Raw genomic sequence first — 21111 nt, forward strand, 5'->3', positions numbered from 1 at the left:
CGATCAAACTCGATAGCTATGTGACTTATATCAAGTGAAACGAATTACGCTTTGGGTAAGAGATCCAAAGGGCATACTTAGATGACGACAGGGACAGAAAGGAGGTGAGGAGTTGAAATAACTGACAACAGCCGATATTATTACTGCATGCACAGCTCGTTACAGAGTAAAAATGTAACTATAATTAGTTCGGATTGTTACATCAGTTACCATTTCTTTGTGAAATTAGCTTGACAACAGCGAAAAAGCCTATAATATGTAATCATCAAAACATACAAGACAGGGAGTAATGCAACAAACTTCAGAAAGCCTCAAAAGCACTGTGATGTGGTTGCTGTCGCGACGCGAACAGCTTAGCATAGCGCCGATTTGCCGCTCTTGCACTGAATTTAATGACAAGATTATGTCCAGACGAGTCAGTCAGCACATGCACTGCACATTTGCACTGTTGTGCAGATATTTTCAGTGCAGTGCAGGAATAAGTATAAATGGGAGTGATAAATCAAACGAAATGCAATCACCGTGTAATGAGCCATCGGAGACCAAGGGTCTTTTATTCCAAAATACTCAGATAATATGCGTGGGTTTGTTCTATAAGAAGACCCCTTGCTGACAATTGTTATGAAAAAGAACGGTTCGAGCACTTCATAATCGCTTAAAAAAGAACTGAATGCATAGAAAGCCATTTTTCCATGCATATACAACGGCTATTTTTTTCAGGGTCCGATCTGTCGCGAAGTGGTAACCACAGAGAAAATGAAAAATATTTCATCTACAACCTTGCAGCTACGTTTCTACATGTTCTCCACTCCGCCTCAGACATTTGTGGTAGCGTCGTACTGACTTTCCAATACCCTCGTCGTAGAAGGTAGACACCTGCGCTTTTCGCCAGTTTCCACTCTGGCTTACAGCTTGGTGAGATGCTGTTCTCATAGCCAGCGGTTCATGTGAGCAAAGAGATGAAAATCGGAGGGAGTCACGTCTGTACTGCCGAGCGGGTAGCCGTGCGGTCTATGGCGCCTTGTCACGGTTCGCGCGGCTTCCCCCGTCGGTGGTTCGAGTCCTCCTTCGGGAATGGGTGTGTATGTGTTGTTCTTACCGTAAGTTAGATAAAGTAGAGCGTAAGCCTAGGGACTGATGACCTCAGCGGTTTGCTTCCTTAGTCCTTACCACAAATTTCCAATTTCACGTCTGTACTGTATGGTAGATGATCATACACTTCTTATAGAAAACGCTCCAGGAATGTCCTTCTTGCAGCAGCACCTTGTCGCCGGCCATTTTCATGCAGAAGAACGATTCCTGATGACAACATTCCTCTTCCCTTGCTCTAAATTGTACTTAGTAGACGATTTTCTGGAATTGCCTGATACACTCGCAGAACAAGGTCATCGGTTGGCACTCGCTTCCTTTCGTGACTGCTTACATCATGAACATCTGTCCGTTATCTGGGCTGCATGAAACCATGCGGTACCCCTCAGCATGAAGAAATCTAATGTCAGGAGCGCAATTCACACTTGGCTGGAGACACTATTGTGCACTCTTAACTGTGGCGTGACGCTATCGACGGACACAGTAGAGACACTGCACAACATACCGGCGTAAAGCTTCATCGGACTTTCATTGTCGTCGTAATTTCACCACCGATTGGAACTTTAAAAAAAAAAAAAAAAAAAAAAGCATTCGCATGTTCGCAGAAAATGGGACAAATAATTTATTGGACAACGCATTACAAAATATCCCGTTACACTCAAATTCTGGACCTATAGTCATGATTTCATGTTCCAATAATTTATTTTTAACTCTTGTATTTAATACATAGTCTTAGGAAAAGAAATTCCGCTGTTTCTTGGAGCAGCATCCTAGCTGGAGTCGTATTGTCCTTACAAAAGTGGGACGCGTGGCACTATTAGGTGCAAGCAAATTACTTCGAAATACTTCTAGCAATGGCTACTTTGTGTAAAAAATGAAGTCACGTGAAAAATACATTGTGTCTGCTACAGTCGAACGCACTTTAGCGGACGCTTACGAAGTCTGTCAATCAGGTGCGCTGCACGGGAAGTTTCACTCTCTGGCCACGCGTAGCTGCATCGCAAGTGATGAGAGGTATGATGTAGGCAAGCGACCAGAAGGGACAACTCGCATGCGGGTTGTTGTCTTGCCGCCTCAAGCAGAGCAATAGTCTACTGCCAGGTGCACACCATCTGGATGGACAACCTGCGCGATCGTGTGGCCGCAAACCACTCGAAAATGACCACAGGATCGGAAAATGATAAATATTCAGTAACGGCGAATATGAAATCTTTTAAAAAGTCTAAGACTGTGAGCCTACAACAAATACAATTGCGTAAACTCTTGCACAGCTGCGGCGAATGCTCGAACACGTAACTACCTCTCGATTTTCCGCAGCACCTGTAACAAGTCAGTTGGTTTTATCCGTAGAGATGGTATTCCGTGTAGTACTTCACTTTAAACCTCAGAACTAATATCCTGACGTTTTATTTACAAACGGAAAATTTTCGAAACAGTATTAAAAATGTACTGAAACAGTCATTATTTATAACTTACATATACTTAAATGTATTGACAGCCTGCGCTTCTACGCCACAAACATCGTTGACACGACCTCAAAATGCAGTAAAAAAAAAAAAAAAAAAAAAAAAAATGAGTTTATAATCTACCGTTAAGTGAAAATAAGAACACCCTACTTCCGGTTTTCCTCATTCAGTACCGTAGTAGTATTATCGCAGTTAATTCTGTGGTTTGCAAGACAGAAAATTTTCAGTTTGTTAACAAAAGCTGAGAAAGGCGGGAAGTAAGAGTAACGTATAGCGACCAATTGATGATGAGTTTGCTGCGGAGGGAAGGTTTTCGTGAGATGATTCTACTCAAAGGGGCAAGTGTTATACGGCGTGGTTAAAAAATATTTTATTAACATGCTTAGTAAAGCAACAGTGGCTGTTTTGAAGTGGAGGGATGTACTTTTTTTAATGTGACTTTAAAAATTTTGTGTAGAGAACTACAGAGTCAAAGTTATCATCAGTCCCTCCAGCAAAAAATTTCACTATGTGAGAGAGGAAATGTGGTAATAATGGAAGCCCTTTCCGATTATTTTCTTTGCTTGACTTTTTTAATTTTCATATTGAATATTTAAGACACACTAATTTTAGGTTCACGTTAGAGCTGCTGGTGAGTAGAGGAAACGCGCGGCAGTACAATCTCCTACCGCCACATTACTAATTCCTCCGCTGCGAGTACAGCCGGCCTTCCGTGTCATTACCTGGTAGTTTTCGGGCTGTAGCTTGTAGTCCCTGGCGATGGTAGCCATGTCTTCCCATAGCGGCGACTGGCGGTAATGCTTCAGCAGTCGTATGATGTCCTTGTGGCGCGTCAATTGTACCTGGTCAGCTGCGAAAGAAAGAAAGTAAAGCCACTTATCAAAATCAGAGGAGGACTTCGTTTCCTGAAGGACGACACAGATAGGACTACATGTGCAAACGGGTTCTTTATATCTTTTCCGGTAACAAAATTGTAAATATTTGTCGCCACTGACTGGGATGTCCCAAAGGAGTAATTTTGGTCATTTTTGTGCAGAACAATGCAACGTTAATAATAATTATTTAAGTAAAATAAGTTTTTTTATGTAACACGTTTTCAACACGGTATAGAAACCATAAAAAAATTCTCCTAATAACATAGAGAATCCTAACCCTATACAGATAGTCCTGAAAATTCAGGCTTGTGAATTTTTAATAGCTGTGAGAATATTTATAAAATTTAAAACGAAAGATGTGAAGCGCATGCAGTGACTATTGATGCATGGAACAGTTCACCAGCGTCATTAACAGTTTCGTTGTACTGCAAACTGCACTGTTGTGTGATTTTTCACAACGACAGAAACTGTCTACACTCCTTACTATTATCTATTGCATGCACTGCACGTGTTTCGTTTTAAACATCACGAGTGTTGTTGTAGCTACTGAAAATTCTGAAGCACAAGTTTCGAAGACTGTCCGTAAAGGAATAGGAGTCTGCATGGGGCTAGGGGAAATTATTTAATCCTTTTTCGTCATGTTATGTTAAAAATTTGTGTTATTTAAATAACTATTTTCTGCTTCTTGGTCCTGGGTGTGTGAAATTTTCAAACATTTTGATGAGATTACAACCAACAGACATGGAAAATTTCAGATTTTTTCAGTTTCTTTGGATCAACTACATACTGCTTTCTGCTACGTATATGTGGTGAAAATACCGTGATAGTTTACCAGCAATCGCTCTTATCGCCAAACGTTAGCGAATGGAACAGATTAAGGGGGAAGTAGCAATAGTAAAAAATGTATCTTCCAACACAAACTAAACAAGAATGTCAGTTAATATTGCATCGCCAACGAATTCTGATCTATTTTGAAAGTTTCAAGCCTCTAGGGCCTTCCCCGTTGTACAGACGGACAGAACACTCAGTGACACAACACTCGCTGCCACCACATGCACCGTATGTGTGTCTGACGCAGTCATTCCTTGCCAAGTGACACTGCTATCGCGTGGATGGTTTTATGTCGATACTAGGATGGTGGCCGTAATGTTCTGGCCAATCAGCGTGTAGTGTAGTGACGTCTCAATCTGGCTGACATACCCTCTGTTAACAATATTATACCATAACTCCATGGCATTCTGTGGTTTGGTATTTAATCCACGACGTCGGCGGGAAGTCAGGTGATCATGAGTAATACGCCATTGCCTCCTCTCTTTGCAGACCACATACCGGCAGTGAAACTTTCTTGCACCCTTAGAATACGAATTGCATGTCTGCATGTCGGGTGCCCATCTACACGCATGCATTATAGAGTTTGAGCCCGGAGCATGTTCCTTGCTAGTAACTCGCTACAAGATCTGTAATACGCAATGTGGAGGCACAAGTACCATCATGAAGCTATTCAGAAAGCGAGATGCAATTATTTTTCTCTTTTGCGGACTGTACATTGAGTTGGCAGCATGTGGCAAGCTGAATCTGTATGCTTCCCGCAAGTAATCCAGATATCTGCCTTTCGCGGACCGTGAATCACGTCTCGCTGAACGGCTGTGTCAGTACGCCATACGCCTTCCCTAGTTTCCTCTAAATTCCTCACAGGCTCTCCCTGTGTCTGCAAAATTTTACAAGAAATGAGAATCCTGTCCGCAGCTCGTGGTCGTGCAGTAGCGTTCTCGCTTCCCACGCCCGGGTTCCCGGGTTCGATTCCCGGCGGAGTCAGGGATTTTCTCTGACTTGTGATGACTGGGTGTTGTGTGATGTCCTTAGGTTAGTTAGGTTTAAGTAGTTCTAAGTTCTAGGGGACTGATGACCATAGCTGTTAAGTCCCATAGTGCTCAGAGCCATTTGAACTATTTGAGAATCCTGCATCAAACTGAAGCGTTGAGACACTCCGTGAGAATTGCTCAGATAGCGCAATTGGTATTCTACAGCAAACTGTTCTATTTTTGCAGGGGTATTGCTTAATTATTTCAAAAGAAGTAAGTTTGAATTTCGCACGATGTTACACATGATTTAATTCTCATTTTGCAACATGTTGTTGTTGTGGTATTCAGTCCTGAGACTGGTTTGATGCAGCTCTCCATGCAACTCTATCCTGTGCAAGCTTCTTCATCTCCCAGTACCTACTGCAGCCTACATTCTTCTGAATCTGCTTAGTGTATTCATCTCTTGGTCTCCCTCTACGATTTTTACCCTCCACGCTGCCCTCCAGTACTAAATTGGTGATCCCTCGATGTCTCAGAACATGTCCTACCAACCGATCCCTTCTTCTAGTCAAGTTGTGACACAAGCTCCTCTTCTCCCCAATTCTATTCAGTACCTCCTCATTAGTTATGTGATCTACCCATCTAATCTTCAGGATTCTTCTGTAGCACCACATTTCGAAAGCTTCTATTCTCTTCTTGTCCAAACTGGTTATCGTCCACATTTCACTTCCGTACATAGCTACACTCCATACAAATACTTTCAGAAACGACTTCCTGACATTTAAATCTGTACTCGATGTTAACAAATTTTTCTTCTTTAGAAAGGCTTTCCTTGCCATTGCCAGTCTACATTTTATATCCTTCCTACTTCGACCATCATCGGTAATTTTGCTCCCCAAATAGCAAAACTCCTTTACTACTTTGTCTCATTTATAATCTAATCCCCTCAGCATCTGCTTATTTCCATCGTTTAATGTCTCATGACTAAGTTTTATGCACTAACACATGACTTAAGAATGAAGCATTGATTGCGCAAAAGCGAATAGTAACAATAATGTGTGTTGTTTTTATAAAATCCTTTTGCGCATCACGTCGAGTCATTTTGAAACTAAAACCATTAAAACCGACATTTTAACTTATCTGTGGTGGTCCTCTTCTTGGCTGTCGGTTTAGTCACCGCTGCAAAGACGGTCGAAACGGCGGTTTTAAAAGTCGTTTCAGATTTAAAATTTCGCGGCCTAATGTGCAAAAGAATTTTATTTAAATTGGCACTGGCCGTTACAGCCTTCGTGCTTATAGCAGTATTTGGTGTTAATCAACGGGAGGGAAGTTACGGTTTTCACTTTTATACTTTTTATATACTTTTATGCTTTTATATACTTTCATACTTTTTGTACTTTGCTCGAGAACAGCAACTGTACTGTAGTTTAAAACAATTCTCATTTATTCGTCGCTCTTAGCTACACATTTACTACATGACATGTTTCGATCTCTCTGGATCATCTGCAGGTCAACGTAGTTGCGTCAGAAACCCGTCATGCCTGAGTAACAACCTCAAATCTGAGTGCAGTACTGTGATATGGGGCAAAGTACTGTGATACGAGGTTCTGACACACTCTACGGGTCACTGACACAGCTACATAGAACTGAAGATGATTCAGAGAGATAGAAACATGTCATGTAGTAAATGTGCAACTGAGGCTAAAGAATAAATGATAATTGTTTTAGATTACGGTTTTAATGTTCAGTGGACGACGAATTCACAGGAGAGACGGCACAAGTTTTGATTGGGGCCGGCCGCGGTGGTCTCGCGGTTCTAGGCGCTCAGTCTGGAACCGCGCGACTGCTACGGTCGCAGGTTCAAATCCTGCCTCGGGCATGGATGTGTGTGATGTCCTTAGGTTAGTTAGGTTTAAGTAGTTCTAAGTTCTAGCGGACTGATGACCTCAGAAGTTAAGTCCCATAGTGCTCAGAGCCAGTTGAACCATTTTTTTGATTGGGGAAGAATGGGGAAAGCAAATCGGCGCTGCGCCAATGCAAATATACTGTCATTTTCCTTAAGAGATTTAAGGATACCCCAGGAAATCTAAATCTTGATTACTCGAGAGGAATTCTAACCGTCGTTTTCCCAACGTTGCCGAATGCGTGTACAGCGTGCCACCTAACATCATTTGGTAGAGCTAGACATTTCGTAAGCCCCTCGACAAGGAGCAAAGCACTGATTCGTTCCACATCCTTCAAGAATCGTATTCATTACGGGATCAGCTAAGAAAATTCGTCATGAATAATCCATCGCTATTTCAGAATATTGGTAATGTGCACAACAACAGAAGAAGAAATTAGCTTCTTCTCTGACTGCTAAAGCTGTGAGTGATTGAAAAACGAGTTCTACAGAGAGCGGCAGCGTTCATAGTTGGATACTAAAAATACACCATCAGGCAGTAACTGTAATTTATTTATTACCTCTTATGTCAAATAATAGTTAAAGGTATGCCATTTACTAATGTGTAAGTCACTGTGCATTGCGTGGATTACTTTATGAATATGACTCCTGTCAAATGAGGCCCCCTCTGCCCAACACATTCTTGTAGGCGGCGTTGGAAGCTTTCGTTAACTCGGCATAACGTATTCCCTGGGATAATGCCGAAGCAGTTCTGATGCGATCTTCAACTCAGGAATGGTGGCCAGAATTTTCATGGATTTCTTGCGACAGACATTTCCCCGTAGAGTAATTTCCCGTTTTGGTGACATTTCCTGGCCGCCTCGCTCACCTGACCTTTCATGTGCAGACTTTCCTCTGGGGCTACCTGCAGCAAGAAGTGTTCCGAACACGTTGTGCCACCATTCCTGAGTTGAAGGATCGCATGAGAACTGCCGTCGGCAATGTCCCAGGGATTACGCCACGCCGAGTTATGGAAAGCTCCCAACGCTGCCTCGATGAATGTGTTGTGCAGAGGGGGCATCATTTGACAGGAGTCATATTCAAAAAGTAATCCACGCAATGGACAATGACTTACACATTAGTAAATGGTATACCTTTACCTATTAATTGACATAAAAGGTAATATAAATTACAGTTACTGCCTGATGGTGTGTTTTTAATATCCTACTATGAACGCTGCCGCACCCCCGTATAAGCAACCACAAACATCTGTGATCATTTACCCAATAACATAAACTGTCTGATTGCTAACAAAGTAAAGTTTAAATATAATCTGAAGCAATTTTGCTGGACAGCTTCTTTTGTTTCATAAACTACTATTTTATTAAACACCGGCAGCACGTGCAGAATAGGAGAGAAACGTATACTTTGTTTTTCACTTGTAACATAACAAAGACTAATATGTAAATTTTTATTAAATTTAAGCCAATGTTCTGTTTAGAAATCGGTAAATGCAGCCGCAATCACAACAGACCAAAGCGTGTAAACTGATACTTTCCACATCATTTCGATAGAAATTGTGCAAATGTTCAATGAAACACGTAATTAACTGATTTTATTATGTGGCTTGGGGCGTGACAGATGGGTACTGGTGATTTGAAGAAAAAATAAGATTTCACTTTCGAAGAATTTTGTTTCTTCACCTGGAGATGAACAACATTTGTAACCCCAGTAACTGCAGTGTTTAAACTGATCTGTGTGGGAAGTTTCCAATGGTATCGTCGCTGTTTTGAATCTACCGCAGTTAATGGCGCCTGACACCCATACAGCGGTTCTCCATTAAGAGGCGCAGCAGGTACCTGTTGCTACCGAAAATGCCTGCACTGCTAATTATTTCTGACACCCCGCTAAGTTTCGGGCAGGAAAACGTACTACAGTTAAGTTGGGTTCGTTCTGGCAGCGTTTGTCACCGGATTACACGACGCCTATTACGAAATGGTTATTTCTATTATGAATGTCATTCATTTATAGCGAGGGTTGACTGGAACAGAAGGGAAGGTTAAAGGTTGAAGTTCCGTCAGCGACAGAGCCGGAGCACAATCTTATATTATGTTTGCTTTGAATAATTTAAAACAGTAATCGCTTAAAAACGAAAACAAAATAACACACTTTCATTGGTTTATAAAGGTGGACTGTTGCTCTGTAACATCAACTGACAGCGAATACGACATTTTTTCCGTAGTGTAACAAAAAAAGAATTAGCAAAATAACGAATTTGTGGCTGTACACAAAAACGAATAAGTTTTTCTGATTGTGCTGGTCGCTGTTCCAATCATCAGTATGTCAGGAATATGTAACAGTGTAATCAGTATTTAGTTCAAAGAACTGTTCAACTGTGAACCAATGGAGATGGCGGACTTGTTAAGAGACCGGACTCTTACTGTGGAGGGCCGGGCTTCAAGCACCTGGTAATTCAGACTCACGTTTGCTGTGATCTTCCCTAGGTCACTTATGGTGAATGGCCGGTAGTTTATTTCAAGGCACATCAACCGTTTCCCCGCATCACCCTTGTAAAATCAGAGCTCCTGCCACGTTTCTTCTGATCTCATCGACGTGACAGTAAAGCTGTGTTTTTCTTCATTTAACAAATGTTAAGAGATTTGTAGAAATGTCCAAGTGTCGATATGGGGGCGATGTGACGAAATGTTGAGCTCTGACCGACACTATACGCAAAAGAAGACTCAAGAAAATCGATACTTCAACTGAGATTCAAACAATTTTCAAGGAACACGTGGGAAGCAATCAGAATCTTCGCGAAGTACGATAGCAATAGTCGAAGTTAAACCGTCAGCGGGCAGGTTTATTGAAGAATGGTTTGCGCAAACCAGCAGATCAAGTAATTACTGCCTCCCAAAAGATCTGGATTTACTGCTTACAGTGAGCGAAATCGAAGAACATTGAAGCTGCCTGTATTCCAGAAACAATATGACGGTGAAATTTTTGTAAAGAAATTGTGTTAAATGAGCATCATGTAATGAAACAATCAATCATTTATAAATTTCTGGTTTGGAGGATCTCTTACAGTTACTAAGTGTCTGAAAAAGAGCATGAAAAGCATTTAGGCCTCATGCAGTTGCATAATATTGATAAGAATTATTTACAGAAGAATTGAAAAATTAGTAGAAGGCGATCTCGATGAAGATCGCTTTGAGTTCCGGAGAAGTATTTAAACATGCGAGGCCACTACTTGGACTGAAAAAGTCAATCCTACTTTTATAGTATTTGTAGACTCACAGAAAACTTTTCATATCGTTGACAGGAAAACACATCTTGAAATTCTGAAGGTCGCAGGGGTAAAATGCGAGCAAAAAGTAATCTGCAACTTGTACAGAAACCACGCTGCAGTTAGAAGAGCCATGAAGGATAAGCAGTAGATGAGTAGAAAGTGAGACAAGTTTGTTGCCACTCATGTTATTCGATCTGCGCATTGAACAAGCAGTAAAGGAAGCGAAGGAGAAATTTGGAAATGGAATTAAAGTTCAAGGAGAAGGAATTAAAATCATGCGTCTGAGATGGCAAAGGACATGGAAGACTAGTTGAAAGGAGAGAATAGTTCCTTGAAAAGAGGTTAGAAGCTGAGTATTAAAAAACATTAAACAATGGCAATTGAATGTAGTGGAACTAAATCAGATGATGCTGACAGAATTTGATTAGGGAATGATACACTAGAAGCAGTTGACGAGTCTTGGAATTTGGCACCAAAATAACTCACGGCAGTGAAAGTGGAGAGGACATAAGATGCGGACTGGCAATAGAAAAAAAAATTGTTTCTGAAAAGATAAGTTTGTTAATATTGAATGTAGGTTTAACTGTTAGGAAGTCTACGCTGAAGATATTTTTCTGGAATGTAGTCATGTACGGAAGTGCACTGTGGGCGATAAGAAGTTCAGACATGAAGTAAAAGAAGATTTTGAAATATCACGCTACAGAATAATGTTCAAAATTAGATAGGTAAATGGAATGACTAAAAAGGAAGCACTGAGTCGAATTGGGAAAAAAGAAATGTGTGCCAGAATTTGAGCAAAAGAGTTGAGCGATTGGTAGGAGACAGCGTGAGGTATCAAGGAACCGTCAATTTGGTAATGAAGTGTGAAAGTAGGAGAGGGGGACCAAGGCTTGAGTACGGTAAGCAGTTTGGAATGGATGTACTCTACGACAGTTATAGAGAGATAAAGAGACATCGGACTGAAGACCACACGAACAACAACCAGACCAAAAGAAAACTGCAGAAAAAATGTTACGCAAAAAAAATGTAGATGAATTCGAGTATCTAGCAGAGTAGAAACGAGAATGGTGAAGTCGGGCGGGTTTTTCCCTAGAAGTGGAAGGAGATGAGAAACGAAACATTTGCTGAGCAGGACAAGCCATAAGAAAAGAATCTAGAACTTCTGGGAAACAGGCTAAGACTGTGACTAAGGAAAAGTAGTAAAAAGTGGCTTATGTACCTTATGCTAGCGCAGTATCGGGAAAGATAACACTTCTGTGGAAATATGGCATTCGGCGTATTCCACTCCCTTCGACTAACACAAAAAGTATTCTTTATAATGTTAAAGACGGTGTAGACCTCTGAAAGTCGGGTGTGTGTCGCATTCCATGCGCATGTGGCGTGTCTTACAAGGGGCAATCAGAACAGTCGAGGAGAGATGCGATGAACATCACCAAAACACCTTACTAAAACAACCAAGCAAATCAGCTGCCGCCTAGCACTGCCTCGGATATAATCATGAAATGAAATACGACCAGACCAATGTCGGGGTGTAAACGCCGAGTTTGGAGGCTGTGTAATAAAGATGTCAGAAAACCTAATAAACAGAGACGGAGGTTTCAATTTTACACGTTCACGCTGGCGCTGAGAATTGTGTTTCTCGCTGTAGGGCGACGCATATATGCATGGTTTCCTTCATCTGGAGGCGCTGCGTTTCCTTTTACTCGCCGTGGGGCAGCGAGCGCGTTCAAACGTCCTAGGATACTATTTTGAAAGTTGCATGAGTCTGTTCTTTTTAAAACAACGACATATCACATAAAATAATTGTTCATTAAATTAATCTGAGATACTTCATTTATTCAGAAAGCTCTCTCGCTGAAGTGTTACACAACATTGTATTCACAACGTTCTTTGCAACTGGCTGATAGATAACACACCATACTTTACTGCGTTGCTGGTAGTATAAGTTGTAGAGTTGAGGGTGAGCCACCGGCGGTACACGCCGCCCTATGGGATGATGTAGCGCGATCCACTCGTGGTACACGCCGGCGGCAACGTGTTTAGTAACGTTTGGGGTGCGGCACACAGTTTATTAAATTCTCGCTGGCCATTATATCCACCAGAGCAGCAAATCGCTGTCAGAATTTATTTTCTGCAAAATGTCAGCGCGAGCTCTGAAAAACAAAGGGTGAAGGGAGGTGGGATCGAACTCGTCTACAAGTAGCATCGCCAGACGGAGACATCTGCATTATTAAAAGACACTGCAGCACACAGTCTCCAGGCCCGGATGGCATTCAGTCACTCCACTTAAAGCAACTTCCATCCAATAGGAGCAAACTATCTCAGCAGCATTTTCAATTCTTAAGTTAAACTGCTTTCCCCGACCTGCAGCGCGGAGTGGCCGCGTGGTTTGAGGCGCCATGTCACGGACTGCGAGGCCCCTCCCGCCGGAGGCTCGAGTCCTCCCTCGGACATCGGTGTGTGTGTGTTGTTCTTAGCATATGTTTGTTTCAGTAGTGTGTAAGTCTAGTAATCGATGACCTCAGCAGTTTGGTCCCTTAGGAATTCACACACATTTGAACATTTTTTTCACCGACAAAACTTACGAAGATACTGTATTTCCTCGGAATGATAGACCGATAGCTCTTTTAAATTTCCTAAGCAAAATTCTCGAAAAAACTATCCTGAGCTTTCTTCCATCCTTTCTTCAAGACACTAATATAAGCAGTCCTGAAAAATTTGTTTTCCGATCATTCCATAGCAATAACCGATAGAGAGAGTACGGGTCTAGAATTACTATATATAGAAAAAGACATCGAATTGCATAGCGGATTGCTACACAAATGCTACAGTCATGGATGTGTGCTGCACGTAAGCCAAAACGTATCAATATTTCTATCAACCCCTAAATTTTACGTTCAGGTACATAAATTCAAAAGTATCCTAAAAAGAATAGAAGCCGCAGTTCCGCATGGCTTCCTGCTAGCCCCTATCCTGTATCATATTAACGATATTCCAACCAGACCAAACAATCAAGTAGCATTATTTGGACATGATAGCGCGATATTCAACTCACAAAACAATCTCAAATATATCGCGTCGAATCCGATTCGACAGCTAGAAAAGAACACACAGCGGTGCAACTTTTAAATAAAAAAAAGTCCTACTAAAACAAAGGCTTTCAAATTCATATATCAACAATGTCAACAAGTGCGGTAAATCTAATTGGACAATAACCCACTTCCCTGGAAAAGTACCGTCACATACTCGACACGCATCTTACGTGGAAACCGCAGCCGAATGGTTCTATGCGCTTCAGTCCGGAACCGCGCTGCTGCTACGGTCGCAGGATCGAATCCTGCCTCGGGCATGGATGTGTGTGAAGTTCTTAGGTTAGCTCGGTTTAAGTAGTTCTAAGTCTAGGGGACAGATGATCTCAGATGTTAAGTCCCATAGTGCTTAGAGCCATTTGAACCATTTTTTTTTTTTTTAGAAACCGCATGTCAAACGTCAGTCCACAATAGCATCCGATCGCCTCCTTCAACTCAAGCCAGTGCTGAAAGGACGTGGATTAGCAATACATACCAAATTTATGCTCTGGTAAAAAACATGGCTTACGAGTCAACCTACGGGTCGGAATCCTGGGGCACTACCTCGGATAGAAACTTCCATTGAATTCAAATCACTCAAAGTGAAGCTGTACGAATCATAACCTGTTCTCCATGATATGTAATAAATCATAGTATTCACGATAATAATATTCTGCCCATCTTCCTTATATCCATACTAAAGCCCCTCTTTCAGCAGATCAGCCTCCTCTCCCTACCAGCTGATATCCTGCCTAGACGACAATATCAGCAAGATAACCTAGAACCAATCAGTCCAAGATTATAAGTCGCCAATTCTGGTTCTGAAATCATATTCATTCCACTTACACACATGACGGAAGGGATAATCCTAAATTGATCTTTCGACCTTATTATGGGCTTGAGTCGAACCATGGTATGCCCGCTCGCTGGGCAATGGGATCTAGGCAGCGAGTTCACGTAACGGCAGAACGGGCAGCGCCTGGGTCGGTCGTTGAATGATTTTGCAGTGAACACATAGTGTGTTGTGGGGCGATCACTCTGTTGTATAAATAATTCAAAAGCCAAGATCGCTTAAACACTGTTTACTAGATGACCGGTTTCAACACACTAAAGGTACCATTATCGGATCTGTGAAGATATAACATGACAGGTCTGAGGGAGGGCGTACATAAGTTACACTATATACGTTACTATTAGTACAGCACAACATACCTGACTGTAGCTTAACATGCATAAATAATTTGGATATAACGATACATGACACAGACCAGCTGATATAAAATCATTGTCGCAGAAATAAAAATTAAAAAACAACTGCTCTCACGGTCATACTATTCCATCAGATATATAAAACCGAAGTAACCATATTTATGCGACAATGCTTTTAAATCTGCTGGCCTGCCTCGTGTATCGTTATATCCAAATGATTTATGCATGTTAAGGTACATTCAGGTGTGTGGTGCTGTACTAGTAGTAACGTATATAGTGTAAGTCATGTAAGCCCTCCCTCAAACCTGTCATGTTATATCTTCACAGATCCGATGATGGCACCTTTAGTGTGTTGAAACCGGTCATCTAGTAAACAGTGTTTAATCGATCTTGGCTTTTGAGTTATTTATACGTCGAATAATTGTGCATAAAAAGGAAACAATAACTTGGCAGGTCACCTGGAAGCACTACTTTAATGGTTTACGATTATGAGACTCTAGTACAGTAGAATAGGGACTGGGAGGAACGCACAGCGTACAAAGAGTATTAGAAGGAAGTAATTAGCATAAAACTTTGGAACTATCAATAGAAATCCACTGGTACTTTGCTGACATCTGGTCTTTGTTCGCCCTTTACTCTAGAAGCATATGAAGTCCGTACGAAAACACTTGTCAGTAGAAGGAAAAACCAGTGCTAGTTGCAAATTTCTACTTCTCATTCATTCGATAACTAGCTTCGGGCCGAGACCCTTTTCTAAGCATCAAACGTTATGAATCACCTCGAAGGGAACGATATATTGATACGGAAACAGCATGGTTTCAGAAAACATCGTTCTTGTGCAACGCAGCTAGCTCTTTATTCGCACGAAGTAATGGCCGCTATCGACAGGGGATCTCAAGTTGATTCCGTATTTCTAGATTTCCGGAAAGCTTTTGACACCGTTCCTCACAAGTGACTTCTAATCAAGATGCGGGTCTATGGGATATTGTTTCAGTTGTGCGACTGGATTCGTGATTTCCCGTCAGGAAGGTCGCAGTTCGTAGTAATAGACGGCAAATCATCGAGTAACACTGAAGTGATATCAGTTGTTCCCCAGGGAAGCGTCCTGGGACCTCTGCTGTTTCTGATCTATATAAATGACCTGGGTGACAATCTGAGCAGTTCTCTTAGATTGTTCGCAGATGATGCTGTAATTTACCGTCTAGTAAGGTCATCCGAAGACCAGTATCAGTTGCAAAGCGATTTAGAAATGATTGCTGTATGGTGTGGCAGGTGGCAGTTGACGTTAAATAACGAAAAGTGTGAGGTGATCCACATGAGTTCCAAAAGAAATCCGTTGGAATTCGATTACTCGATAAATAGTACAATTCTCAAGGCTGTCAATTCAACTAAGTACCTGGGTGTTAAAATTACGAACAACTTCAGTTGGAAAGACCACATAGATAATATTGTGCGGAAGGCGAGCCAAAGGTTGCGTTTCATTGGCAGGACACTTAGATGACGCAACAAGTCCACTAAAGAGACAGCTTACACTACACTCGTTCGTCCTCTGTTAGCATATTGCTGCGCGGTGTGGGATCCTTACCAGGTGGGATTGACGGAGGACATCGAAAGGGTGCAGAAAAGGGCAGGTCGTTTTGTATTATCACGTAATAGGGGAGAGAGTGTGGCAGATATGATACGCGAGTTGATGGAAGTCATTCAAGCAAAGACGTTTTTCGTCGCGGCGAGATCTATTTATGAAATTTCAGTCACCAACTTTCTCTTCCGAATGCGAAAATATTTTGTTGAGCCCAACCTACATAGGTAGGAATGATCATCAAAATAAAATAAGAGAAATCAGAGCTCGAACAGAAAGGTTTAGGTGTTCGTTTTTCCCGCGCGCTGATCGGGAGTGGAATGGTAGAGAGATAGTATGATTGTGGTTCGATGAACCCTCTGCCAAGCACTTAAATGTGAATTGCAGAGTAATCATGTAGATGTAGATGTAGATAATAAAGTCGAAAATGGCCTTTCCGATGATGTCAAAATGTGCAATGAGCATTTACAGTGCATACAGGTAAATGTACGTTATGTTCATAGTGCATTTCTGAAATCTTCGGAAGTTTTCCGTTTTGTTATGATGATTTGAAAATGGTTCTCGGGCCGAAAGTAGTCATGAATAAAAAGTAAAAATTTGCAACTTGGATTAAAGTTTTGTTCTACTGGTTAACAGAAGCTGCTGACCGAAGCTACTCCAGTGTGCCGGAAGTTCGAAAACAGTTGTGTTACTAGCGACAGACTCACCCTCTTTGGCGACCAGCCGAGCGGGCACGGCTGCGACGGCGGCCGCTAGAGCGAGCAGAGCCAAGGCGGCGGCGGTCCTCATGTCTCCTGGAGGGCTGGAGTGCGAGTCCTGGCGCGGAGGCGGCGCGGCCCGCTCTTATAGCCGCCCGTGTCGCTATCTGCGGGAGCGGGGTCGCGCGTGTCACCTGGGGGCCTTCCCCTCACGCGCCCAGCACCAGCGCTGCCCGGACCGGCTCGAGGCGTCGGCCATGCCGCCGCACGGCGTGCGGTCGCTGACCCGGCCAGCAGCCGGCACAGCTGGGCTGTCGCCGAGGGACCACCCTCCGTCTCCTGCCCACTGCATCTGTCGCCCTTCTCGGCTTAATTCGCCTTCCACGCTGTGCTACGGCACGAGGACGCTACCAATGTTTCACGAACGCTGTTCGTTTGGTTATACGCTACTGCCCATTAAAATTGCTACACCACGAAGATGACGTGCTACAGATGCGAAATTTAACCGACAGGAAGAAGATGCTGTGATATGCAAATGATTAGCATTTCAGAGCATCCACACAAGGTGGGTGCCGATGGCGACACCTACAACGTGCTGACAAGAGGATCGTTTCCAACCGATTTCTCATACACAAACAGAAGTTGACCGACGTTGCCTGGTCAGACGTTGTTGTGACGCCTCGTTTAAGGAGGAGAAATGCGTACCATCACGTTTCCGACTTTGATAAATGTCGGATTGTAGCCTATCGCTATTGCGGTTTATCGTATCGCGACATTGCTGCTCGCTTTGGTCGACATCCAATGACTGTTAGCAGAATATGGAATCGGTGGGTTCACGAGGGTAATACGGAACGCCGTGCTAGATTCCAACGGCCTCGTATCACTAGCAGTCGAGATGACAGGCATCTTATCGACATGGCTGTAACGGATCGCGCAACCACGTCTCGATCCCTGAGTCAACAGATGGGGACATTTGCAAGACAATAACCATCTGCACTAACAGTTCGATGACGTTTGCAGCAGCATGGACTATCAGCTCGGAGACCATGGCTGTGTTACCCTTGACGCTGCATCACAGACAGGAGCGCCTGCGATGGTGTACTCAACGACGAACCTGGGTGCACGAATGGCAAAACGTCATTTTTTCGGATGAATTCATGTTCTGTTTACAGCATCATGATGGTCGCATCCGTGTTTGGCGACACCGCGGTGAACGCACATTGGAAGCGTGTATTCGTCATCGCCATACTGGCGTATCACCAGGCGTGGTGGTATGGGGTGCCATTGGTTACACGTCTCGGTCATCTCTTGTTCGCATTGACGGCACTTTGATCAGTGGACGTTACATTTCAGATGTGTTACGACCCGTGGCTCTACCCTTCATTCGATCCCTACGAAATCCTACAATTCAGCAGGATAATACACGACCGCATGTTGTAGGTTCTGTACGGGCCTTTCTGGATACATAAAATGTTCGACTGCTGCCCTGGCCAGCACATTCTCCACATTTCTCACCAACTGAAAAGTCTGGTCAATGGTGGCCGAGCAACTGGCTCGTCACAATACGCCAGTCACTACTATGGATGAACTGTGGTATCGTGTTGAAGCTGCATGGGCACGCCATCCAAGCTCTGTTTGACTCAATGCCCAGGCGTATCAAGGCCGTTATTACGGCGAGAGGTGGTTGTTCTCGGTTCTGATTTCTCAGGATCTATGCACCGTAATTGGGTGAAAATGTAATCACATGTCAGTTCTAGTATAATATATTTGTCCAATGAATACCCGTTTATGATCTGCATTTCTTCTTGGTGTAGCAATTTTAATGGCCAGTAGTGTATTTATCCTGGCTGGAAGCTCCGTTACACAGAACCGGACACAATATGATTCACACCGGTAGTCCTTACACTACCTGTTTCGGTCACCCATGAGGACCATGTCCAGATACACAGCAAAACACCGACAAACCAAATACGAGTAATCAACAATCTACATCTTAACACATTTATTTTTCTCTTCAGCAGTCTCCTGATGGTCTGATGTGACCCGCCACGAATTTCTCTTCTGTGCAAACCTCTTCATCTCCGAATAGCATTTGCAACCTACGTCTCAATTATTTGCTGGATGTATTCCAATCTGTGTCTTCCTCTAGAGTTTTTGCCCTCCACAACTCCCTCTGGTACGATGGAAGTCATTCCCTGATGTCTTAAACAAGTCCTATCATCCTGTCCTTTCTGCTTGTCAGTGTTTCCCACATATTTCTTTCCTCTCCGATTCTTCATTCCTTACCTTATAAGTCCACCCAATTGTGAACATTCTTCTATAGCACCACATTTCAAATGTTTCTATTCTCTTCTGTTCTGGTTTTCCCACAGTCCATGTCTCAGTGCCATACAATTCTGTGCTCCAAAGCTACATTCTCAACCATTTCTTCCCCAAATTAAGGACTATGTTTGATGCTAGTAGACTTCTCCTTGCCTGGTATACCCTTTTCGGCAGTGCTGGTCTGCTTTTGATTTCCTCCTTGCTCCGTCCCCATGGCCCATTTTGCTACCTAAGTCGCAAATTCCTTAACTTCATGTACTTTGTGATCACCAATCCTGATGTTAAGTTAATAGCTGTTATCACTTCTGCTACCTCTCATTATTTTCGTAGTTCTTCTATTTACTCTCAATCTGTATTCTGTGCTCATTAGACCATCCCATTCCGTAGATTATGTAATTCTTCTTCATTTTCACTCAACAGCAGTGCTATCAGTGAATCATGTCATTGATATACTTTCGCCTTGAGATTAACCCCACTCTTGAACCTTTCTTTTAATTCCGTCATGGATTGAACGGTCGGGGCGAAAGTCTACACACTTACATTCCGCCCTTTTTAATCCGAGTATTTCGTTCTTGGTCTTCTACTCCTATTGTTCCTTCTTGGCTCTTGTATATATTGTATATTATCCGTCTTTCCCTACAGATAACTCCTATTTTTCTCAAAATGTCGAACATCTCGCACCATTTTACATTATCGAACGCTGTTTATAGGTCGGTAAAGCCAATGAACATGTCTTGCTATCTGCAACTTCAAGTTCATTTTCTACATAGTCGCCATTCCGACTAAGACATTTGTCGTAGCGTTGTACCAGCTTTCCAATACCCTCTTTATAGAAGGCAGCCGCCTGTGTTTTCCGCATATTCTCTACGCTAATCTGTCCGCAGCTCGTGGTCTTGCGGTCGGATTCTCGCTTCCCGAGCACGGGGTCCCGGGCTCGATTCCCGACGGGGTCAGGGATTTTCACCTGCCTCGAGATGACTGGGTGTTTGTGTTGTCCTCATCACATCATTATCATTCATAAACATGGCGAGTTTGGAATGAGCAAAGGCTGGGAATTTGTACGGGGGCTGATAACCGCGCAGTTGAGCGCCTCACAAACCAAACATCATCATCATCATCATCAGCAGCAGCATCTACTCTAATCTGCAGCTTGTTGTCTGTACCAGACTGTTGTCTTCATAGCCAGCGGTTCTTGTGAGCAGAGGTGAAAATCAGGGGGAGCCTAGTCCTAGTTGAGGATCAAACACTTTCCATCGAAATCGCTGTAGCGGCATCGTCATTGCCCCTGCAGTGTGCGGCCGAGAATTGTGATGAAGAAGGAAATGCCTGTAGTTACATTGTGTGAGCTGCATGGAATCAGGGGAAATCTCTCACAGGCACTCATACTTGGGGGAGACAGTATTTCCTAAGCATCTTCACGTGCTCAGAACTGAGAAGAGAGGCGTGGCGCGATTGACAGGTATACTAGAGACACTGTCCAACACATCTATGCAAAGCTTCTCCGGATTTTTCAGTTTGGTTCCCATTTCATGATCGATCGAACTTTACTTTCCGAATAGCCCTCGTACGACTGGTGGGCAGTCTATATCTTAAATTAATGAAATCTGCGAATGTGAAAAATATTACTTTTATATGAGGGCGTGCTGAAAAGTAATGCCTCCGATTTTTTGTGTGAAAACTTTTAAAGGTTTTTAAATGAAACAAACGGTATTAACATTCTACATATTTATTCTTCTTGTCTACACATTTATGAGTTTCCTCATTTTCAGCGTATTGAAGGGCGATCTGTTTTAATTGTTAAAAACCATTCAAAAGCCAAGACCGCGTAATTTTTT

At 42.8% G+C, this 21111-nt stretch overlaps 1 protein-coding gene across 1 annotated transcript in view; it reads right to left on the reverse strand.

Annotated features, from left to right (window-relative positions):
• The window catches only part of LOC126456842 (hexamerin-like), a 49455-nt gene extending 32374 nt beyond the window's left edge, over positions 1 to 17081 (reverse strand). The window contains exons 1-2 of the mRNA XM_050092655.1: positions 16964 to 17081; positions 3278 to 3405 (exon numbers count right to left, since the gene is read on the reverse strand). Of these exons, the coding sequence (XP_049948612.1) occupies positions 3278 to 3405; positions 16964 to 17045 (210 nt within the window). The 5' untranslated portion in view covers positions 17046 to 17081. The remainder of the gene's footprint in view (positions 1 to 3277; positions 3406 to 16963) is intronic.
• Positions 17082 to 21111: the final 4030 nt, after the last annotated feature.

Source organism: Schistocerca serialis, chromosome 2 (genome assembly GCF_023864345.2).
Source record: "Schistocerca serialis cubense isolate TAMUIC-IGC-003099 chromosome 2, iqSchSeri2.2, whole genome shotgun sequence".
NCBI lineage: Eukaryota > Metazoa > Arthropoda > Insecta > Orthoptera > Acrididae > Schistocerca > Schistocerca serialis.